Source organism: Geotrypetes seraphini, chromosome 11, assembly GCF_902459505.1.
Source record: "Geotrypetes seraphini chromosome 11, aGeoSer1.1, whole genome shotgun sequence".
In the NCBI taxonomy this organism is placed as follows: domain Eukaryota; kingdom Metazoa; phylum Chordata; class Amphibia; order Gymnophiona; family Dermophiidae; genus Geotrypetes; species Geotrypetes seraphini.
The window spans coordinates 51,467,973-51,487,141 of record NC_047094.1 but is presented as its reverse complement, the minus strand read 5'-3'; the positions used below and the strand labels follow the sequence as shown (position 1 = coordinate 51,487,141).

Below are 19,169 nucleotides of genomic sequence, written 5' to 3'. Positions count from 1 at the left end.
AAAGATCTTGGCGTTTGGAACCTGACTGATTGAGACAGTGTTTCTTCTCTCAGATCCAGCTACTTCTTAGAGTTGAGGCAGGCTGCAGCACCTTCAGAGCATATGTCACAGTGAGTAAGGCTATTATTACAGCCGATGGACAAAATTGGGTGGGGGGGAGGTCTTAAAAAGCTGCTTTTAAAGGTTTCTGCCACTTTCTTTAGGGTCCCCTACCTCTAAAATCCTGTTGTCAGAATATTTATGTATCTTGGGGCGTACCCCTTCTTCTTATGCATTTCTATATAGGGCTATTGCCTGCTTTGGTACAAACTGAAGAAGACAGTAGAGCCCTCTGGAGAAGGAGGAGGAGTTGAAAACATGGAGTGGATTCCTTCTGTATGGCTTGTGATTATGGGGAGAATACCCTACAGTCCAGAATGACACAGCTATCTACTAGAAAAGGTATTAACAAGGTAAAATCCTAATCTTTTTCCTGCTAGCAGATGGAGACATGAGAAGTACATACTCAGCGGGGGGGGGGGGGGGGGCACGATCACCGGGGCAAGAGGGCTTGGGCTCCCTCTTGCCCCGATGTTGTGTGTGTGTGTGTGGGGGGGGGTGATGTATTGTGGCAGGAGAGATGCCTCATCTCCCCTACCGCGATGCCATCACTCCTCTACCCAAACTGCCGCAACCCTTTGCAGGAGAGATAGGGCATCTCTCCTGCCGCGGGTCGCAGCAGTTCGGGTAGAGGAGCGATGGCATCACGGTAGGGGAGATGAGGCATCTCTCCTGCCGCGATGGTTCGGTGGGTGGGTGGGTAGGTTGCCGGGCCGCTGAACTGATTGCGCCAGCGGCCATCAACTCAGTGGCCCCTTTTTCGGCACTTAGACCTGGTTTGACTTCATCTAAGTCAAAAAGGTATACGTGCCGAGTAGGCAACCTGCCTACGGTTTTGGTTATACCTGCTGCACGCCTAGGTGTAGGTCGGCCCACCTCCCGCCCACCGCCCGCCCTTTCCCCTCCTCTAAACACATCTCTTTTCTCTTTGTGCGTTTAGAGGCAGGGGAAAGACCTAAGCTGGTTTTAGATACATCTAAAAACCAGCTTTGGTTATGGGTACTTGGACGATCAGGCTTTTTGATCGTCCAAGTAGCCATTTAGGACACTTTTTAGACTTTTTTTTGGTTTTTTTTTTTAAATTATGAACCCCTTTATGTTTTGATTGTTAGTATAAAAGCATGCACGAGCTCAATGAATGATACCTAGTACCTACTTGAGCTGATTTAAGAACTCAGTGGTTTATCAGTGTAGGGATCTGAGAGCTCAGCTGCACAGTTAATGACACATTTTGGAGGTAATTGTGTTTGATAAGTCCGTTTGAAAGCAAGTTTGATAACAATATAGGACTTTTTTCCCATTGTGTATGATTTAGTGTTTTAGTAAAGTCTAATACATCTTTTTCAGCATTGTACATGATTTCACTAGCAAGGTTGGGGTTGGGGAGCGTGGTACACATAGATATGCTGTAAGTGAGCATGTTCTGCATTTATATCCCAAATCCAATGGTTATTTTTGCAGTAATGTATTGTATTGGAGACCTAAAGCAATGATTTCTAGTCAGATTCTTTTGTTAAAGTGAAACTAGATGGGGTTTATGTGGTGTTCCTTCTTCCCTCATCTCTTCCTATCCCTGCTCTCAGTAGTGATACCTTTCCTTTCTGTGCTCACTGACTATTTTTTTTCTTTGTTTAGATGGAAAGAACTGTTCCATCTCCTTTGTGTCACAGGTGCTAGGGAAGGCTTGCTTGCAGGGGCGCAGAGGTAAGTCCTATATGACACACCTGACCTGCTTGGCAAGGGGAATGTTGCACTATATTGCTGACAGTCTTACACCTGTGCTCACATTGCACATTATTCCAATCACATCTCAGGTCCTAGAAGGATAATGTTTAAAATTGCAGTGCTAGTAGGATTTTTTTTTTTTTTAATAATCAGCTTGTCTTAGCTGTTTACTTCCACTTTGGATTTTATTATCAGATCTCTTCTTTGTGATCCCTTTGTATTTTCAGAGAACTAGTTTTCTAGACATAGTATATGAAAAACACTTATGGCAGCAACTCTCAACCAAGTCATTGTAAATTTCAGGTCTCAACTAAAAGCCTATTTTTTGTATTCCCTAATATAAGTTCCTAACCTCTCCAGATCAAGGCTGTCTTCTCCAGAACTGCCTCTCTTTTTTGTTATTTTCCTTCTGTTTATGATTCCAATCTAATCCTTAGGTTTATATACTGAACATCTAAACACTGGCTCCACTCAGTTTACATTACTGGTGTAAAGGGGAAACCATAGAACAGAAAAGAAGTCAACATTTATTGGCCCACCATGATACTAAATAAAATTAATTTTTGTATTCATCTAAGGCTTGTTGGAAAAGATAGGTTTTCAGAGACTTCCTAAATAGATGAAGGGAGATAAGAAATCTAATCTCATAAGGAAACTCGTTCCAAATAGTCGCAAAAATGTATGCAAAAGATCGAGAGATATATCCCATGGCTTTAACAGAAGGGAATGAGAGTTTAAATATTTGAGACAATCTTGATCTAGTAGTTCTTAAGGAATTAAATGAGATAGCTACTAACGATGTAAAAATACCATGTATAATTTTAAAAATTATACTGGCAGGTGTAAATTTAATTCTAAAATGAACTGGTAACCAATGAAGTGCTTTCAACAAAGGTGATACAAATGTGATGTACCCAATTGTAACGTTTATTATAATCTTTCAAAACGAGCCTCAGCCCCACCACTCCACCGCATATATTTATTTCATACCGCGGGAAGCATATTGTGGTGCTTCATCATTGGCTACAAGTTGTGAAAAATATTTTTTAGTTTTTTAATTTAACTTTTTTTTATATATATGTTTCTTCTGATTTTATGAAAATTCTTAAAGAATAAATATCAAATGGACTTCCCTTTATTATGTCTCTTTTAAAAGTAAGTAATACTTAGCTTCAGCCAAAAAACCCAGGGAGTCAGACCCGACATGTTTCACACATTGGTGTTTTCTCAAGGGTCTCCCAGGGGGGGCCGCTGTCATCCGACTCCTATCGTTTATGGAGAAAAAGATCTTTTTCTCCATAAACGATAGGAGTCGGATGACAGCGGCCCCCCTGGGAGACCCTTGAGAAAACACCAATGTGTGAAACATGTCGGGTCTGACTCCCTGGGTTTTTTGGCTGAAGCTAAGTATTACTTACTTTTAAAAGAGACATAATAAAGGGAAGTCCATTTGATATTTATTCTTTAAGAATTTTCATAAAATCAGAAGAAACATATATATAAAAAAAAGTTAAATTAAAAAACTAAAAAATATTTTTCACAACTTGTAGCCAATGATGAAGCACCACAATATGCTTCCCGCGGTATGAAATAAATATATGCGGTGGAGTGGTGGGGCTGAGGCTCGTTTTGAAAGATTATAATAAACGTTACAATTGGGTACATCACATTTGTATAGTTTACAGCATTGTACCTGATATACATTTTGCTTGTAAATCTGCCATACATTTCTTGCTTCAACAAAGGTGAGACATGTTCAAACTTCTTTTTTCTAAAAATCAATTTGGCCACCGTGTTTTGGACTAGTTGCAACCTTTTTAAATTACCTTGCTCAGACAGATGTATAAAGAGTTGCAATAGTCCAACTGAGCTAATATAATCGCCTGCACTAATGTAGCAAAGTGATGCTGTTAGAAAAAGTGTCAAACCCTAACTAAGTTGTTAAACCTGAAATTGTAAAGAAAGTGAAGAGTCAAGCATGAAGCCTAATATCTTGGAGGAAAACTCAATCATCAATTGATGTCCAGATAACAGGCACTGAAAGAGGAAGAAAATCAGGCGAATGAAAGCCACAATAATTTGGCGGCAAGACAAATGTGTGCAGACAACGGCGCGCAAGACAATTGGGTTTAGAAGCATTTTTTAATTTATTTTTATTTTATTAGGTATTTTTTATACAGCCTATCAAGGTTATCTAAATGGTTACAATCAGACACTCAAGCATTTTCCTATCTGTCCCATTGGGCTCACTATCTATCTAATGTACTTCAGGCAATGGAGGACTTGAGTATTTTGCCCAGGGTTAAAAAGAGCAGTGCAGGGTCTGAACTAGAGAATGACATGGGGACAAATTTTTCCCCGTCCCTGCAGGAACTCGTTTTCCCGTCCTATCCCCGTGAGTTCTTTTCCTTCCCCATTCCTGTAAGCTCTGTTCTCATCTGCACAAGCCTCAAACAATTTAAAATCATAAGGCAGAGCTTACAGGAATGGGGCAGGGACAGCAACGGCAACAAAACTCATGGTGATGGGAAAGGGAAATTGAGTTCCTGCGTGGAGGGGGTAAAATTTGTCCCTGTGACATTCTCTAGTCTGAACCCACAACCTCAGGGTGCTGAGGCTGTAGCTGTAACTACTAGGCCACTCCTTCCTCCAATCTACTTATGGGTAGATTATCTTTCTATCTGTCTGTGAGCTTAGTTTCAGCAGAGAAGCTTTTGAATGATTCTGAGTGAAATTTTATATTTGAGCAAGGGCTAAAAATAAGAGTCAAAATTGATACTTTCCAACTACGTTTGTCAAAGCTAGCCCTCTTATTGTGTAAAATGCCTTTGGAAATTTTGTGTACCCATGGCATACAACTTTTCAATCATGTTAATTTTTATTATGGTTGTGTTCCTTTCAATTCCAGTTTCCAGCTGTTCCTATAATTCTATACAAATCAATGTAATGCCTGCATCTTATCCAGATAAATATTGGCAGCAAGTTCTACACATGCCACTCCAAAATTAAAAAATCCTGTCAGGATCTCCTTGGACCCTAGTATGTCTTGAAAAGTTGGTGTGAATAGGGTACAGAAAGTAATTTTATAACAAGTTGTCTAAGTTTAGAAGTGGAGAAGGTGCCTATTTTTTTGCTTCTTTCATAAGGGCACATAGGCACTCAATGTCTTTAAAAAATATTAGCATAAATCCTGCCTATATTGAAGCAGATCAAGAAGCAGGTATATGTGTTAGTCTGTATGTTACAGAATATGCATGTAAATTGTGACGCTACCCAAGCTCTGCCCAAAACTTTCCTTTAACATATCTACCCTAAAGTTACTTGCAAGTACAGTCAAACCTCGGTTTGCGAGTGTTTTGCAAGACGAGCAAAACATTCTCGCAAAACGTGTCTCGCAAACTGAGTGTTGACTCGATTTGCAAGCACCCCCCGATAACTGGCATTGCTCCCCCCGCTCGCAAAGGGCCCCCTCACGCTCAAATCGGCACCCCCCCCCGCGAGAATAGGAACCCCCCGCTTGACCAACTTTAACTCACCCCCCCTTTGGCACCGGCACGCAGCCCACAAGTGCCGGTACCGCTTGAAGATCTTCTTCCCAGTCTCTGCCGGCTTTGAGCATGCATCTGCGCATGCTCAAGCCCTTCTAATTCTCCCTCTCGCCGAGAATCTCGGCGAGAGGGAGAATTAGAAGGGCTTGAGCATGCGTAGATGCATGCTCAAAGCCGGCAGAGACTGGGAAGAAGAAGATCTTCAAGCGGCACCGGCACTGGCACTTGTGGGCTGCGTGCCGGTGCCAAAGGGGGGGTGAGTTAAAGTTGGTCGGGCGGGGGGGGTGCCTGTTCTCACGGGGGGTGACGGATCACGCGGGGAGGGGGGGGACTTTGCGAGTGGGGGGGAGCAGCGCCCTGGCCTTGGAGGGAGTGGGGGGGTGGGAACATATCAAAGCGAGTTTCCATTATTTCCTATGGGGAAACTCGCTTTGATAAACGAGCATTTTGGATTACGAGCATGCTCCTGGAACGGATTATGCTCGTAATCCAAGGTACCATTGTATATATCTGATTGTACTGCAGTACTTTTATGCATGAGGTAATTTTTATTAAAGCCTTTTATGTGCAACAATATTTTATAAAATTGCTTTCATACTTCTCAACGAGCTCATATGTTAGATGTTTAACTGCCACCTGTGCCATGCAGTTGTATTACTTGAGCCAGATAACCTTTGATTAAATAGGTGAAGAAACTCAATTATTGCTAATTCTGTTACATCTACTCTGGATTCCGTAAGTGTGGTGATAAATCCGTTCCCATGAACTGGACTTGCAGAAGTGAGAATACTGAAATTTTGCCCCAAATTGAGTGTTTAAAAAATATCTTGTAATTTTTCTAAAAGCAAAATAAAATTCTGCTTAGAAATGCAAAAAGTGGACATTGCCTACTTTTGCTTTGAAAGGGTTCAATTATGCCCTGCCTTTATCCATGCCTTGTTTGCTTTACTCTCGCTCACCTTGGCTGTAGATGGAAGAGGCAGTTGGTAGTGCTGGACCTTGGGCGGCATTCTCTCCCTCTGCTCCTGGCTGCTTTGAACCATATTACTTTTATAATGAGTCATTGGTTTAAGTGACAGAAATAAGAATTGTTGTTCGCTGTTTGGGCTTTTAAAATATAAACCAGTATATGTTGGGTATGGTTTTTTTTTTTTCTAATTAACAAAAATTGCCCCAAATACCACACATCAGTGAAAAACATGTCTCTAACAGCGGTGTCTACTTTAAGAACTTATCCACCACGAAAATCACTTAATGCTGGTGAACAGAATTGAAAACACACATGCACAGAGTCGCAAAAAACAAAGGATCATGGAAGACCTTTAACGGGTATCAGACACATACCAACAAACGCCATAGGTTTGTCAGAAAATTCCTCATTTACCCTTCGGTGCCTCCACCTCCTATTTATTAATCATTAATCTTGTTCCTTATTTGCGTTGCTTTTTTGAAATTCCTATAAATTCTTATAAATTATGCATAGCTAGTATAAAAACTTGTACTTAGCTTTTTCATCCCCAAACGCCAACGCGTTTCGATAATCTTTTTCAAGACGAAAACTGGGGAGCTAAAATGCCAAACAAACACATACACCGTATTAGAAATAACATTAAAGCACACTCATACACCACTTTCAACAAAATCATACCCTTCTCTATGCTTAACTTACATTTATGCAGGACAAACGTCACATACCAACCATCGGCAAAAAAAAGCACGCCGAGGTTTGCCGACTCTGAAACCTAAATACCCTCCCCCAAAGAACGTCATTTCCGGGGAATTACACCCCTAACCCATCCAAAGTTAAAGGGACCGAACACTAAAGAAACCCATTAAAACCACCAACACCCATAAGCAGACCAAAGATCTACATATCCGCCTGGGCTAGCCAGTCAGAAGTCTGATTTAACCCTTTAGGGGCCATAGAGTCTAATCGGAACATCCACCGGAGTTCGCTCCGGTTAAGCCTTCGGGCAGTGTTCCCTCCCTCCCACCCTACAAGAATTTGATCTAGCACACGCCACTGAAGATCTTCTAACGTATGGCCACACTGAATCCAATGGTGGACCATTCTCAACAAATGCAGTTTCGACCTTATGTTATTAATTATTGAACAAATTACCATTTTGGAAAGGGAGTTGAAGAAAACGATCGATGAAACCAAAGCGTTGATTCGTGAAACTTGTGCCAGTGAAGCAGAGTTCATATCTCTGGAGAGTGACCATAATAGCAAGATTGAACTATATAAGGACTCGATTAGACAATCCAAGATAAAGAAATATAGGCGAGATGAGCGTGATTACACCATCAATCAAGTGTACCTTTGGCGATTCAAAAACAATGTTCCTCAAAAGCAGCCTTTTGAGGATGATCACTTATCAACGGACTCTAGCTCCTCAGGGGGCCACAGTGGTGGTCCCTCTGGTATGAGAGGTCAACGTATCCAGGGGGGTTTTTACTCTCGAGGACCCAGAGGCAGACAGAAGGGCCGAGGATCACGACGAGTGGCATTTCAGGGCCCAATGCAACAACCACAGCAACAGCAACCAATATATGTGCAGGGCCCTCAGACTCGATCTCAGATCCGAACCAATCAGCCGTAATAAATCTGATGACACAGAAGCTTACCTCTATTCAGGAATTAGTATTAAATTTAGGGATGGGGTTTGTACCCACGGCACAATATGATGCATTTGCTACCCGCATATCAATATACAGTTTATTGCGGAAGTTACATCTTAAAGTATTTTTTCAAGATCACCAACCAATTAGTGATGGGACGCTGATTTCAGTGAAATCAAACTGGTGTCCAGCGGTCCCTTTACACGCAAATCTGGTAACTTTCCGTGATCTTGTACTTTTTGAAGTGGAACAATTGGAAAATCAGAGCTCTGGCATGACTCCCCAATTTAATATGTCTTACTCTGAATGGAGTGCTTTGCAAGAATTGCGTGACAATACATCTATGATTATCTCTCGTGCTGACAAGGGGGGGGCCATTGTGCTATGGTCTAAAGAGCACTATCTAAGAGAGGCCCATCGCCAGCTGGATGATCCTCGGTTCTATCAGCGATTACCTGATGATCCTGCTATGGAGCTCAAAAGTGAAATTTCAAAATTGGTATCTAAAGCTCTTAAGCAAAAAATGATCACCGCCAGAGAAGCTGCTTTTTTAAATCCGGGATTCCATGTGACTCCAGTTATCTATTTTCTTCCGAAAATCCACAAACATCTACACAACCCCCCTGGACGCCCTATAGTATCTATGCGGGATTCCCCTTTGGAGCCTCTATCCAAATTTTTGGACATTTTTCTGAAACAACAGGTTCCCTCTATTAAGTCATACATCAAGGACACTAACCATATGCTACGTATTATATCTGAGTTGGATGCCTATGAATCGCATTGGATTCTAGTCACATTAGATGTGACTGCTTTATACACAATGATCCCCATGGACAGAGCCTTGACTTTAATACATCAAATTTGTGTGGAACAAAAGATTCGACCTCAGCTATCGGCAGATATTTTGATGGAAATGGCCACCCTGGTACTAACCAGGAGCTATTTTTGGTTCCACAACGAATTTTATTTACAAAAACATGGCATAGCTATGGGGGCATCATTAGCTCCCTCGCTTGCGGCCTTATTTATGGCTGATTTAGAAGAACGTTTGATCTACCCTATGCCATCTTTCTCTAAAGTCAAGATCTGGAAGAGATTCCTTGATGACGTCCTGTGTATATGGTCTTCTACAGAGGATGAATTGGAATTATTTATAGCAGAACTAAATAGGCTCGATAACAACATCAAATTTACTGCTACTATAAATCATAGGGAAATCCCGTTTTTAGATATTTTGATTACTAAAGGGATCACTCATTTACAAACGACCTTGTATAGGAAAAAGACCGACCGTAACAGTTTGTTGCGGTTTCACAGCTTTCACCCAGATAGTTTGAAAAGAAGTCTGCCCATTAGCCAGTTCTTGAGGCTACGCAGGATTTGCCATACTTTAGATGATTTTCGTTGTCAGGCGAAACAAATGAAAAAAAGATTCTACCATCGGGGCTATCCTTATGACGTGGTTAAAAGGGCGTATAAAAGAGCTAAGAATGCCCATAGGGATTGGCTTATGTATGAGGGAGAGCGAGATTCACAGTCTCAGGACACAGTGGCCTTTGTGCAGGAATTTTCCTCCCTAGCCCACAGTGTATCCAAAATTGTCAAAAAACATTGGCACATCCCTAGGATGTTGATCTCTGATTTGGACCCGGCGCCTTTGTGCTCATACCGCAGGAGAAAAAACTTGGGGGAGATATTAAATCATTATAAACTACAGGAGAGAACCCCCCCCATTAGCGGGAATCATTCCCCGTGCGGTTCATGCCAATGGTGTGAGTATACGATTTCGGGTGAGTATTGGACTCATCCGACTACTGGGGTTATGTACAGGGCAAGACATAATACCACTTGCAGGTCCGAGAATGTGATATATGTGTTGCAATGCCCATGCCCCAAATTGTACGTGGGCAGAACTACCCGATCTATACGGGTTCGTTTAACAGAACACAAGTCCAGAGTCCGTACTCACTCGGATTCGTCCCCACTGGTCCACCATTGGATTCAGTGTGGCCATACGTTAGAAGATCTTCAGTGGCGTGTGCTAGATCAAATTCTTGTAGGGTGGGAGGGAGGGAACACTGCCCGAAGGCTTAACCGGAGCGAACTCCGGTGGATGTTCCGATTAGACTCTATGGCCCCTAAAGGGTTAAATCAGACTTCTGACTGGCTAGCCCAGGCGGATATGTAGATCTTTGGTCTGCTTATGGGTGTTGGTGGTTTTAATGGGTTTCTTTAGTGTTCGGTCCCTTTAACTTTGGATGGGTTAGGGGTGTAATTCCCCGGAAATGACGTTCTTTGGGGGAGGGTATTTAGGTTTCAGAGTCGGCAAACCTCGGCGTGCTTTTTTTGCCGATGGTTGGTATGTGACGTTTGTCCTGCATAAATGTAAGTTAAGCATAGAGAAGGGTATGATTTTGTTGAAAGTGGTGTATGAGTGTGCTTTAATGTTATTTCTAATACGGTGTATGTGTTTGTTTGGCATTTTAGCTCCCCAGTTTTCGTCTTGAAAAAGATTATCGAAACGCGTTGGCGTTTGGGGATGAAAAAGCTAAGTACAAGTTTTTATACTAGCTATGCATAATTTATAAGAATTTATAGGAATTTCAAAAAAGCAACGCAAATAAGGAACAAGATTAATGATTAATAAATAGGAGGTGGAGGCACCGAAGGGTAAATGAGGAATTTTCTGACAAACCTATGGCGTTTGTTGGTATGTGTCTGATACCCGTTAAAGGTCTTCCATGATCCTTTGTTTTTTGCGACTCTGTGCATGTGTGTTTTCAATACTTTAAGAACTGTCATTCCTTAGGAAGGCACATCAATTGTTGCTTTCCCTCTGTAGAGGAGGTTCTGAGTGTGGTGCTGCCTCGCTTGACAGCTTTCACCCAATTGGACTGCATCTGGCAGAGGATGTGCTGGAGATTAGTGGAGTCTGTACCAGACCGTTGGATGGAGGCTGTAGTTTCTGGATTTGTTCAGATGGTACCCGGGTAAGAGATTAAACAGTTATTTTCTTGGAGTCAAATTTAAAATCTGTTTCTTAATGTGTCTTGACTTTGTATTCTGCTAATTCCTGTATGGATTTGGGTTTATTTTTAACTCTTACTTGGCTAGCTTACTTGCTCCCTGTGGTAATTCCTTCTGCTGGACAGTTTGTATCTGTGCTGCTTCCTCTTTTTATTTTATTATTTATTTAATTTATGCATATAGATATATAAAGGAAACAATATAGAGAAAACCAAAACAATAAGGCAAGAATAAAAACAGGTTCAAAGGTAAAACAGTCAAGACTGATGCACTGTAACTCTTTGGCATATGGCCAATGAAGGCAAATAAACTTTCCTATTTTTATTATTATTTACAGCATTTTATGTAATATCATCTTTATTGAAATACCTTAGAAACATTAAAATGATATCATGGTCAAACAGGATAAGAAACACATTATCACATCCAAATATTTCAATTTCCCCCCTTTTTATTCATCCCACCCCCCTTCTCCCCCAAATATGTTACAACTTTCACTCTACCTCACTTTCCCCTTAAAGCTAAAATCAGGTAGATCAAGGAATGTGAGTGGGATATTGATTAAACAAGCCTCACATTGACAAAGAAAGATAGAAAAGTTTAAAGTCACTTAAGTCCTCAAACTATTTAGATGTGTGCTTCTCATACAAGAGGATAAAGAATTAAAAAAAGAGTTCATATGTTAATGAAACATGTTATCATCTTTACTCTCTTTGTGCATCCGATTTCTCCACGTCATTACTGTTGGGGGTTTCAGAATATATCCATTGCTGTAAAATGCTTTTTTTTTTTGTGCAATTAAACATGACTTATGCACAAAAAGGCAATATTCATTTCTAAGTCACCCTCCAGTTTAGAAGACATTATTCTTTCATTTTAGGTATAGATTGATGTAACATTTGTTCTAAATAGACCCATAACTTTCACCAGTATTCCACAAGAAGGGGGTAATCCCGCCAGTAATGTATATAAGTGCCTTCAGAGGCATTACATTTTGATCATAGACTTGACAACCTCTCTTCTCTCATACTTATATAATTCCACTGGAGTTCCGTTCCTTCCCTAACCATGTAAACCGTGTCGAGCTCCATCTGCGGAGATGATGCGGTATATAAACCCAAGATTTAGATTAGATTAGATTAGATTAGACACCTCTCCACACCTTACTGGTTCAAATCGGGAGAGATAGCCTAGTTGTTAGAGCTGCTGCCTCAGCACCCTGAAGTTGTGAGCTCAATCCCAGCCTAGTCCCTGTGACTCTGCTCAAGTCACTTAAACCTCCATTGTCCCAGGTACCACAGTTAGATTGTGAACCTGCCAGGACAGATAAGGAAAATACTTAAGAGTATCCGATTACTGTTCAATGTATTGTAAATTGTTTTGGGTGAATCTCTTCATGAAAAAGCAGTTGTTAAATCCCAGTAAATAAATAATGCATCTCACACAACTGTATGTTTTTAATTGGATATTCGCTATTTTGAAACCCTTCCCAAAAGTCTATTCTAGTCCTACATCAGTTACCATTTTTGGACTCGAGTGAGAAGAGGAAGGCTTGGAATCTTTTTATGTACTCCGCATAACATTTACCAATCAACATTTTCATGACTCCATCCTGTGATTATTTTGCAGCATTTTATGTTCATTTGACAGAGTATTCATCAAAAAGTACCTATTCCTTTTTGTCCACCAGATCAGTCCAGAATTAATGGGTTATGCCAGTCAACCAGCAGATAGAAACAGATCCTAACAAGTTGCGAGCATTAACCGATAAGAAGCAGTGTGCAGTTCTAGCAACCCAATATTCTCTGTCTCCAGCAGATGGTGATAGATGTTCTGTGCAGTTTAGGGATGGTCTGGTGAAGGCTTCTAAGCTTAGTTGGAGAACTGGTCACCCAGTGAAGTAGGGAGGTCCAAAGAAAGAATGCAACTAGCTGCAGGTAGTTGTAGGGAATACCCAGAGGAGTTTGGCTCTTTTCCCTAACCACGTGGACCTACCTGTGAAGGGATCCTGCCTGTTCTTGGCCTTCTTTTCTTTCTTTTACTTTTATTATTCTCTCTCTCTCTCTCTTCCTTCCAAAAACCTTCAAGAGCATCCTGCGGTCCATAATAAGTCATTAGGGGTGTACTCCTTTCTGGTGTGGATATGTGGTTGACTATCAGCATTTTCTGGGAAGTGGACCCAGATAACCTCCAACCAGTGGGTGCTGGATGTTGTGAGGTGTTCTCCTGCCCTTTAGGAAATGCGTTTATGGAACCTTACTGCAGGAGCTGGCCAAGTAGGCAGTCAGGTTCGCCATGCTGGAGAAATTATGACTGCTGGGAGATCAGTTTTGAGATCATTATTCCATCTAAGGTACCTTCTGATCCGAAAGAAAGAGGGGGTCCTTTGGGCTTATTCAGGATTTTAAATTGGTCCCTTAAGATATTGCACTTCATGATGAAGATTTTTCACTCAGTCACCACTGCAGTACATACTAGGGAATTCCTCACTGTATTGGATCTTGTGGAGGTCTACTTGCATATCCCCATCTGGCTACTTCTCCAGAGGTACCTCAGGTTTGCTGTTCATAGGTGACATGTTTAGTTTCAAGCCCTCACTCTTGGACTAGCCATGGCTCTGATAATGTTTTCCAAAATAATGGTCATGGTGATCTAGGTTCTCCACCAGAAGGAATTCAAGTTCATTCCTACTTGGACAATTGGTTTATTAGAGTCAACTTTGAACTTGGTGCCCTGGGATCAGGGACATGTGTGTCCCTTTCAGCTGTTCCTCTTCTTTCCCTGGTTTGTCCAGCACCACTTTCAAAAAGCATTTGCCTTGGACACTAGAATTAAAAGCCAGTATGTGATGGTAGCTCCTGGATCACAATCTGAACAGGGGATGGATGTAGAAACTCCAGAATGGCTTACAGTTACAATGGATGTCAGTCTTTCAAGTTGGGGGTTTTGTTGTTAGGCCCAGTTGTCTCCCACTGAGATCCTGTCAGCCAACTAGTTAGAAACTTGAGTGATTCAGAGGGTGTTGTGTGTATTTCAGAATCCAGTGCAGTGTCAGGTGGTATGTATGTTTTTAATGGTAGTGTGCATCAGCTGGCAAGGAGGAATGAAAAACTTCCTACTAGCCAAGTGTGAGAGATTCAGGGATTTTCTCTCACTGAAGCTGCAGTTATACGCCTAGGCAGCAGGGGATGGTAGACAAATTTGCGGGAACTACCTATTCCAGAATGCCCTGAGCTTTGCAACTTAGTACTGAGATCCATTAGGGAAGGAATAAAGCCTTCTAAGTCAGAGGGGAGGGACTTAGGCAGGGAGGAGAAATTTTACCCTAGACTGGAATCATTCAGAGAGGTTCCTGAGACAGAGAGATCTCCAAGGGAGAGAGAGAGACTTCCACCTTTCCTAGCTGTAGGCTGAGAAGGAGCCTTGGAAAGGACTGGAGAGTGTATGAGAATATCTAGGGGTTGACTGGTCTCTGCTGGGCTATGGTAAGCCAACCTCATACATTGAATATATTGGGGAACTCAGTGTTGGGATTGAGTAAAGTCCTATGATAAATGAAGACTGAAGTGTTTGGAACTGAATTAATGCCTAAGAATTAAGAAACTGTTTTGCTTTCCCTGAGCCTGTGAGGGAACAGGCTCAGGTCTATACTTAATTAAAAACAAACAAACCCCAAACTATTATACCTGCAAGAGTGTCCAGGCTGTTTGTATGAGTGGGCACCGGGTCCAGGAAAACCCGGACTGGTCTCTGTCACATATGATGCTGAAAGAAACCTGCAACTGGAGCTTCTGCCACAGAGAAGCTGATCCAGATATCTTTAGATATTGGGAGCTCACTGTAGTAGTGCATAATTTTTCTTTTCATTTTCAAAAAGTCTAAGGAGGAAAGCTCCACCTTAGAAAGAAATAAACAACAAGAGAGCTCAGGAAGAAAGTGGAAAGGGCATAGGAGCTTAATTGGATTATTGAGGAGCACCAAGAATTGGCTGTACTGGATACCTGCCAGTCACAAGAACAATCTGGGTGGTTAGAATTAATGGGAGAGAAGATGGGAGAAAAGGCTAACTGCCATGGCGGGAGAGCTGATGCCACAGCAACAAATGGTTCAGGCATCAACTAACCAATTTGACATGATAGTGCCACGTAGAGAGAGGGGGGGGGGGGTGCCAGTGAGACTAATTAGAATGGACAAAAGGATCTGCTGTGAAGACCACTTAGAGGCCATGTGTACGAGGACTCAGCTCCTAAGAAGAAGCGGGATGGCCATATTCCAGAGTTTCAAGGCCATTGGTGTGACAGGGCCTAATGGCTGCTGCGCTGCTTTTGCCCTGTTTCAGTATGGATGTGGAGGAGAATGCATGATAAGTTGGTCATGTGATAGTGGTCCTGGGGCAGTCCCAAAGATTCTCTGAAAAGGGGGAACCTTAAATGGCCTTGAGCTTTGGGGGGAGGGTATGTGAGAGATTCAGGGATTTTCCCTCACTGAAGCTGCAGTTATAGCCCTGGGCAGCAGGGGGCAGTAGACAAATCTGTAGGAGCTGCCTTTCTAGGATGCCCTGAGCTTTGCAGCTCAGTGTTGTGATCCATTAGGGATCTCAGTACTGAGCCAGAGGGGAGGGACTCAGGCAGCGAAGAGTACTCCTACCCCAGACTAGAATCATTCAGAGGGTCCTGTGAGAGAGATCCCCAAGAGAGAGGGAGAGAGACTTCACCTTTCCTAGTTGTAGGCTGAGAAGGAGCCTTGGAAAGGACTGGAGAGCCTGTGAGGAAACGGGTTTAGGTATGTACTTAATAAAAAACAAAAAATATAACCCAAAACTATTATACCTGCAAGAGTGTCCAGGCTGTTTATGTGAGTGGACACAGGGTCCAGGAAAACCCATCTGGACTCTGCCACACCAAGGAATCGGTGGCCTTGTTGTGGGCTGAAGCTCACCTGAGGCATTGTCAGTGGCTCCTATAGCTGGGGAACAGAATGTGCATTAGACTTCTTAAGTAGGCAAACTTAGGACCTGGGATAATGAGAGCTGTCCAAAGAGGTCTTGGCTCACATAAACAACTGTTGGAGGATTCCAACGATGGACCTCATGGTGACAAAGCAGAACTTGGAGGTTCTGAGGTTCTTCAGTTGAAGAAAGGAGTTTGGATTGGAAGAACTGGGTACCCTAATGCAGCCTTTTGTTCCCGTTACTTTTTTCTACCTTAGCTGTTGCTGGATTCTGACATGAGCAAAGGACAGCAGGCCATCTAGGCCTTCTGGGCTTGATGGTGCTTGTGGTGCTGAATTGTTAATCTCTGTGTCTCTCTGCTGGGTAATGGGTATAAACTATCACTTTTGGACTAGTCTGGTTGGGTTCAAGGGAAAATAAATTAGCAGGTAAAATCAAATTTGTCCCTGGTCAGCATGCTACTTTTTGGTTCTGTGTGGTTAGTAATAGATGAAACTAGATTCTTTTATTTATTAACTTTACTTTCTAGGGCTGCTGTCCTCAGTAGATTATTGGGGAACTTGGTGATGAAAAATAAGAAGGCACAGTTTGTGCTGACACAGAAAATGCTGCTTCTGCAGTATGGATATAAGGTAAGAACCTTAGATCCCAAAGAAGGCTTTCCCTGCAATGAGGATGTGTTTAAGCTAGTTTCCCAAAGCCCAGAGGTGCTACTTTGTTATGCTTTCTTGTAAAAATAGCATTTAAAATGTTTGTGCCATATGTATTTGCAAGAAGTGGTTTACAAGTTTACTAAAGAATTTACTATCCCATCTATTAAGGGTATGTTTAGATGGCTTAAAGACTCAAATTAGAGGTGAGCTCCTATTAGACAAGACAGGGATAGTAAGAAAGTAAGCAATGCAATAATTAATAGGAAAAGGTGGGGGATGGGCTGTGATACATTTTCACTTTCAATTCACTGAAGGGTGATTAGGTCTATGTTTCCTGGGTCCGCCCTATATTGTTGTAATTGTCTGAAGCCTAAGATGTTTCTAGGAGTTTATTCCATAATTCTGGTACCTGACCTGAGAAAAATGTATTGCATATTATATATCCAATACCAATTCATGAAGGGAAGGGATGACTAATGATTTCTGCTGGGAGGATTTAAGGTTTTTGGATGGACATTGACTAGATGAATTGAAGCATCTAGTTTGCTCTTTTCTCTTGCTCCCAAATCCCCACCAATCTCATTCTCTTTTGAAGTACAGTAACTATAATTTTATGGGCTCTATTACAGACTGAGGTGTTACAAAGCCTTTTGGGATACCTGGCCCTTGACAGTAGTCGACGTCCTTTATTGATACAGGTATATAGAATATTTTGCTTTTGTTTATTTAACTCTGTATGTTATGTAGATTGTACATTACTCATACTTTTGAAATAAGCAGTTCTGTTTATATTAATCGTCATCTTATTGGGACAAATTATTCCAAATCATACTATATCACATTGTAATACCAGGTATAAAACATACTCATAATCACATTTTATCCCTTTTCTTCCTCTTATCCCACCCATACCCTTTCCTATCTCCCCTCCCTCCCGTATCCTGGGGCAGTATTGCTGCTCATATTATCAAATTGTTTGTCAAAGTGCTGAGTAAATGTGGTATCAAAACATCAAAAAGGGTCTCATTCCTAGAAATTGCCTCACTGCTGACTGCCCTCCATTTGAGTAATTCATGCATTTCATAACCCCCTCCGCAATAACAGTACAGCAGGTGGATGGTCCTCTATCCAACATATCAAAATACTTTTTTAAAAAATTGATTAGACATGCCTTCCTAATAAATAAAATAAGGGCATTAGAATCTAGGGAGGTTCAAGAGATACACCTCAGTCTTGTGCTCAAACCTGTACCATATAAGGTTGGTGAAATGCACTCATTCAAAAAGTCACATTTTGCAGGCAATTCCAGATATAGTACATGTAGTCTCCTCAGGATGATGACATTTTTTTACATTCCTCTGAATCTATAACTTTGGCCCTGTACGCCCATTTTGAATGCACATACATTTGGTGCTTTATTTTAGGGAAGGGTATCTTTAGCCACCCCTGAAATACCTTCTATTTGTAATTCTTTAGGCTCTCTGAAATGCCACCAAATGTTCAATAAAATTTCATAACACTTGGCTCTATGCATCCAAATCTTCATCGGGTCGCTTTATGAAACATTATATTAACTCCAAATAGATTAGGTTAAACCTAATCTATTTAACTTTTCTAAGTTAAAGAAATGTGTTGTACTTAGCTTAGGTGGTAGACAGCAAGGGACAAGTTCGCCAACATGTTTCACCCTTGGGGGGCTTTCCTCAGGGGTACAATCCCTAAAACACAAAATCAACCTCAGTAATGCTGAACTTCTCTCCTATATACGTTTAACCAATACTATTTAATTCTAATTCTTACCTTGGTTTAACTTGAACTTCACAACGTGACCACCCAGTGTTTTTTTACAAGATGGCCGCGGCGTGCTACTACTCTCATTAAATACTCACCGGCTCAGCTGTGAATGACGCCGATGGGCGGGACTTACACCATAAACGGCAACATACAAATTTTGACATCACTAAACTAGGATTGACAGCCGGCCGGGAGTTTCAACAGAATTAGTTTCAACTGGTAACAACACCCCCATAAATTTGATAAGGGAAAGAGTAAGAATAACCTCCCAGGGAGATGTCATATAAGGGACAGCCACTCTAATTCCAAATTAAGACCATAGGGGATAATAGTATTGAGGCGGTAAATCCACCTCTGTTCCAAGTAATTCAATTTAGCTTCCATATTACCCTCTACTCCCTGGATTGTCAAAGAATCAATGATCCTCCACTTAATCTGGTCTAATGTGTGTTTTTTTGACACCCAATGCTGCACACATTTAGTGCAACATTTTTAAATGTATTTCCTGCAATCAATCACCCTCTATGATCTTCTCTCTTCTTGATACCTAACCTAAAGGTTTTCCTCTGAATATACAATGCTCAATTCCTCAAAGTTCTCAAAGTGTTTTCTTCAACAAGTTTATAACTTAGCACATAATGAGTCACCTGGAAGTATTGAAACAGATCCTTTTCATTAAGTTTATATTTCTTCTTCAGTCTTGCAAAGATGTAGAATCCATAACCTGAGAAAAATCCCCTTTACCCT

At 41.5% G+C, this 19,169-nt stretch overlaps 1 protein-coding gene across 5 annotated transcripts in view; it reads left to right on the top strand.

Annotated features, from left to right (window-relative positions):
- Positions 1-19,169, top strand: part of TELO2 (telomere maintenance 2) — a 134,488-nt gene that overhangs the window by 5,747 nt on the left and 109,572 nt on the right. For all 5 annotated transcript variants that reach the window (XM_033914598.1, XM_033914597.1, XM_033914594.1 and 2 more), the window contains 4 exons: positions 1,735-1,803; positions 10,840-10,987; positions 16,505-16,607; positions 17,258-17,326. In XM_033914598.1, coding sequence (XP_033770489.1) covers positions 1,735-1,803; positions 10,840-10,987; positions 16,505-16,607; positions 17,258-17,326 — 389 coding nt within the window. The remainder of the gene's footprint in view (positions 1-1,734; positions 1,804-10,839; positions 10,988-16,504; positions 16,608-17,257; positions 17,327-19,169) is intronic.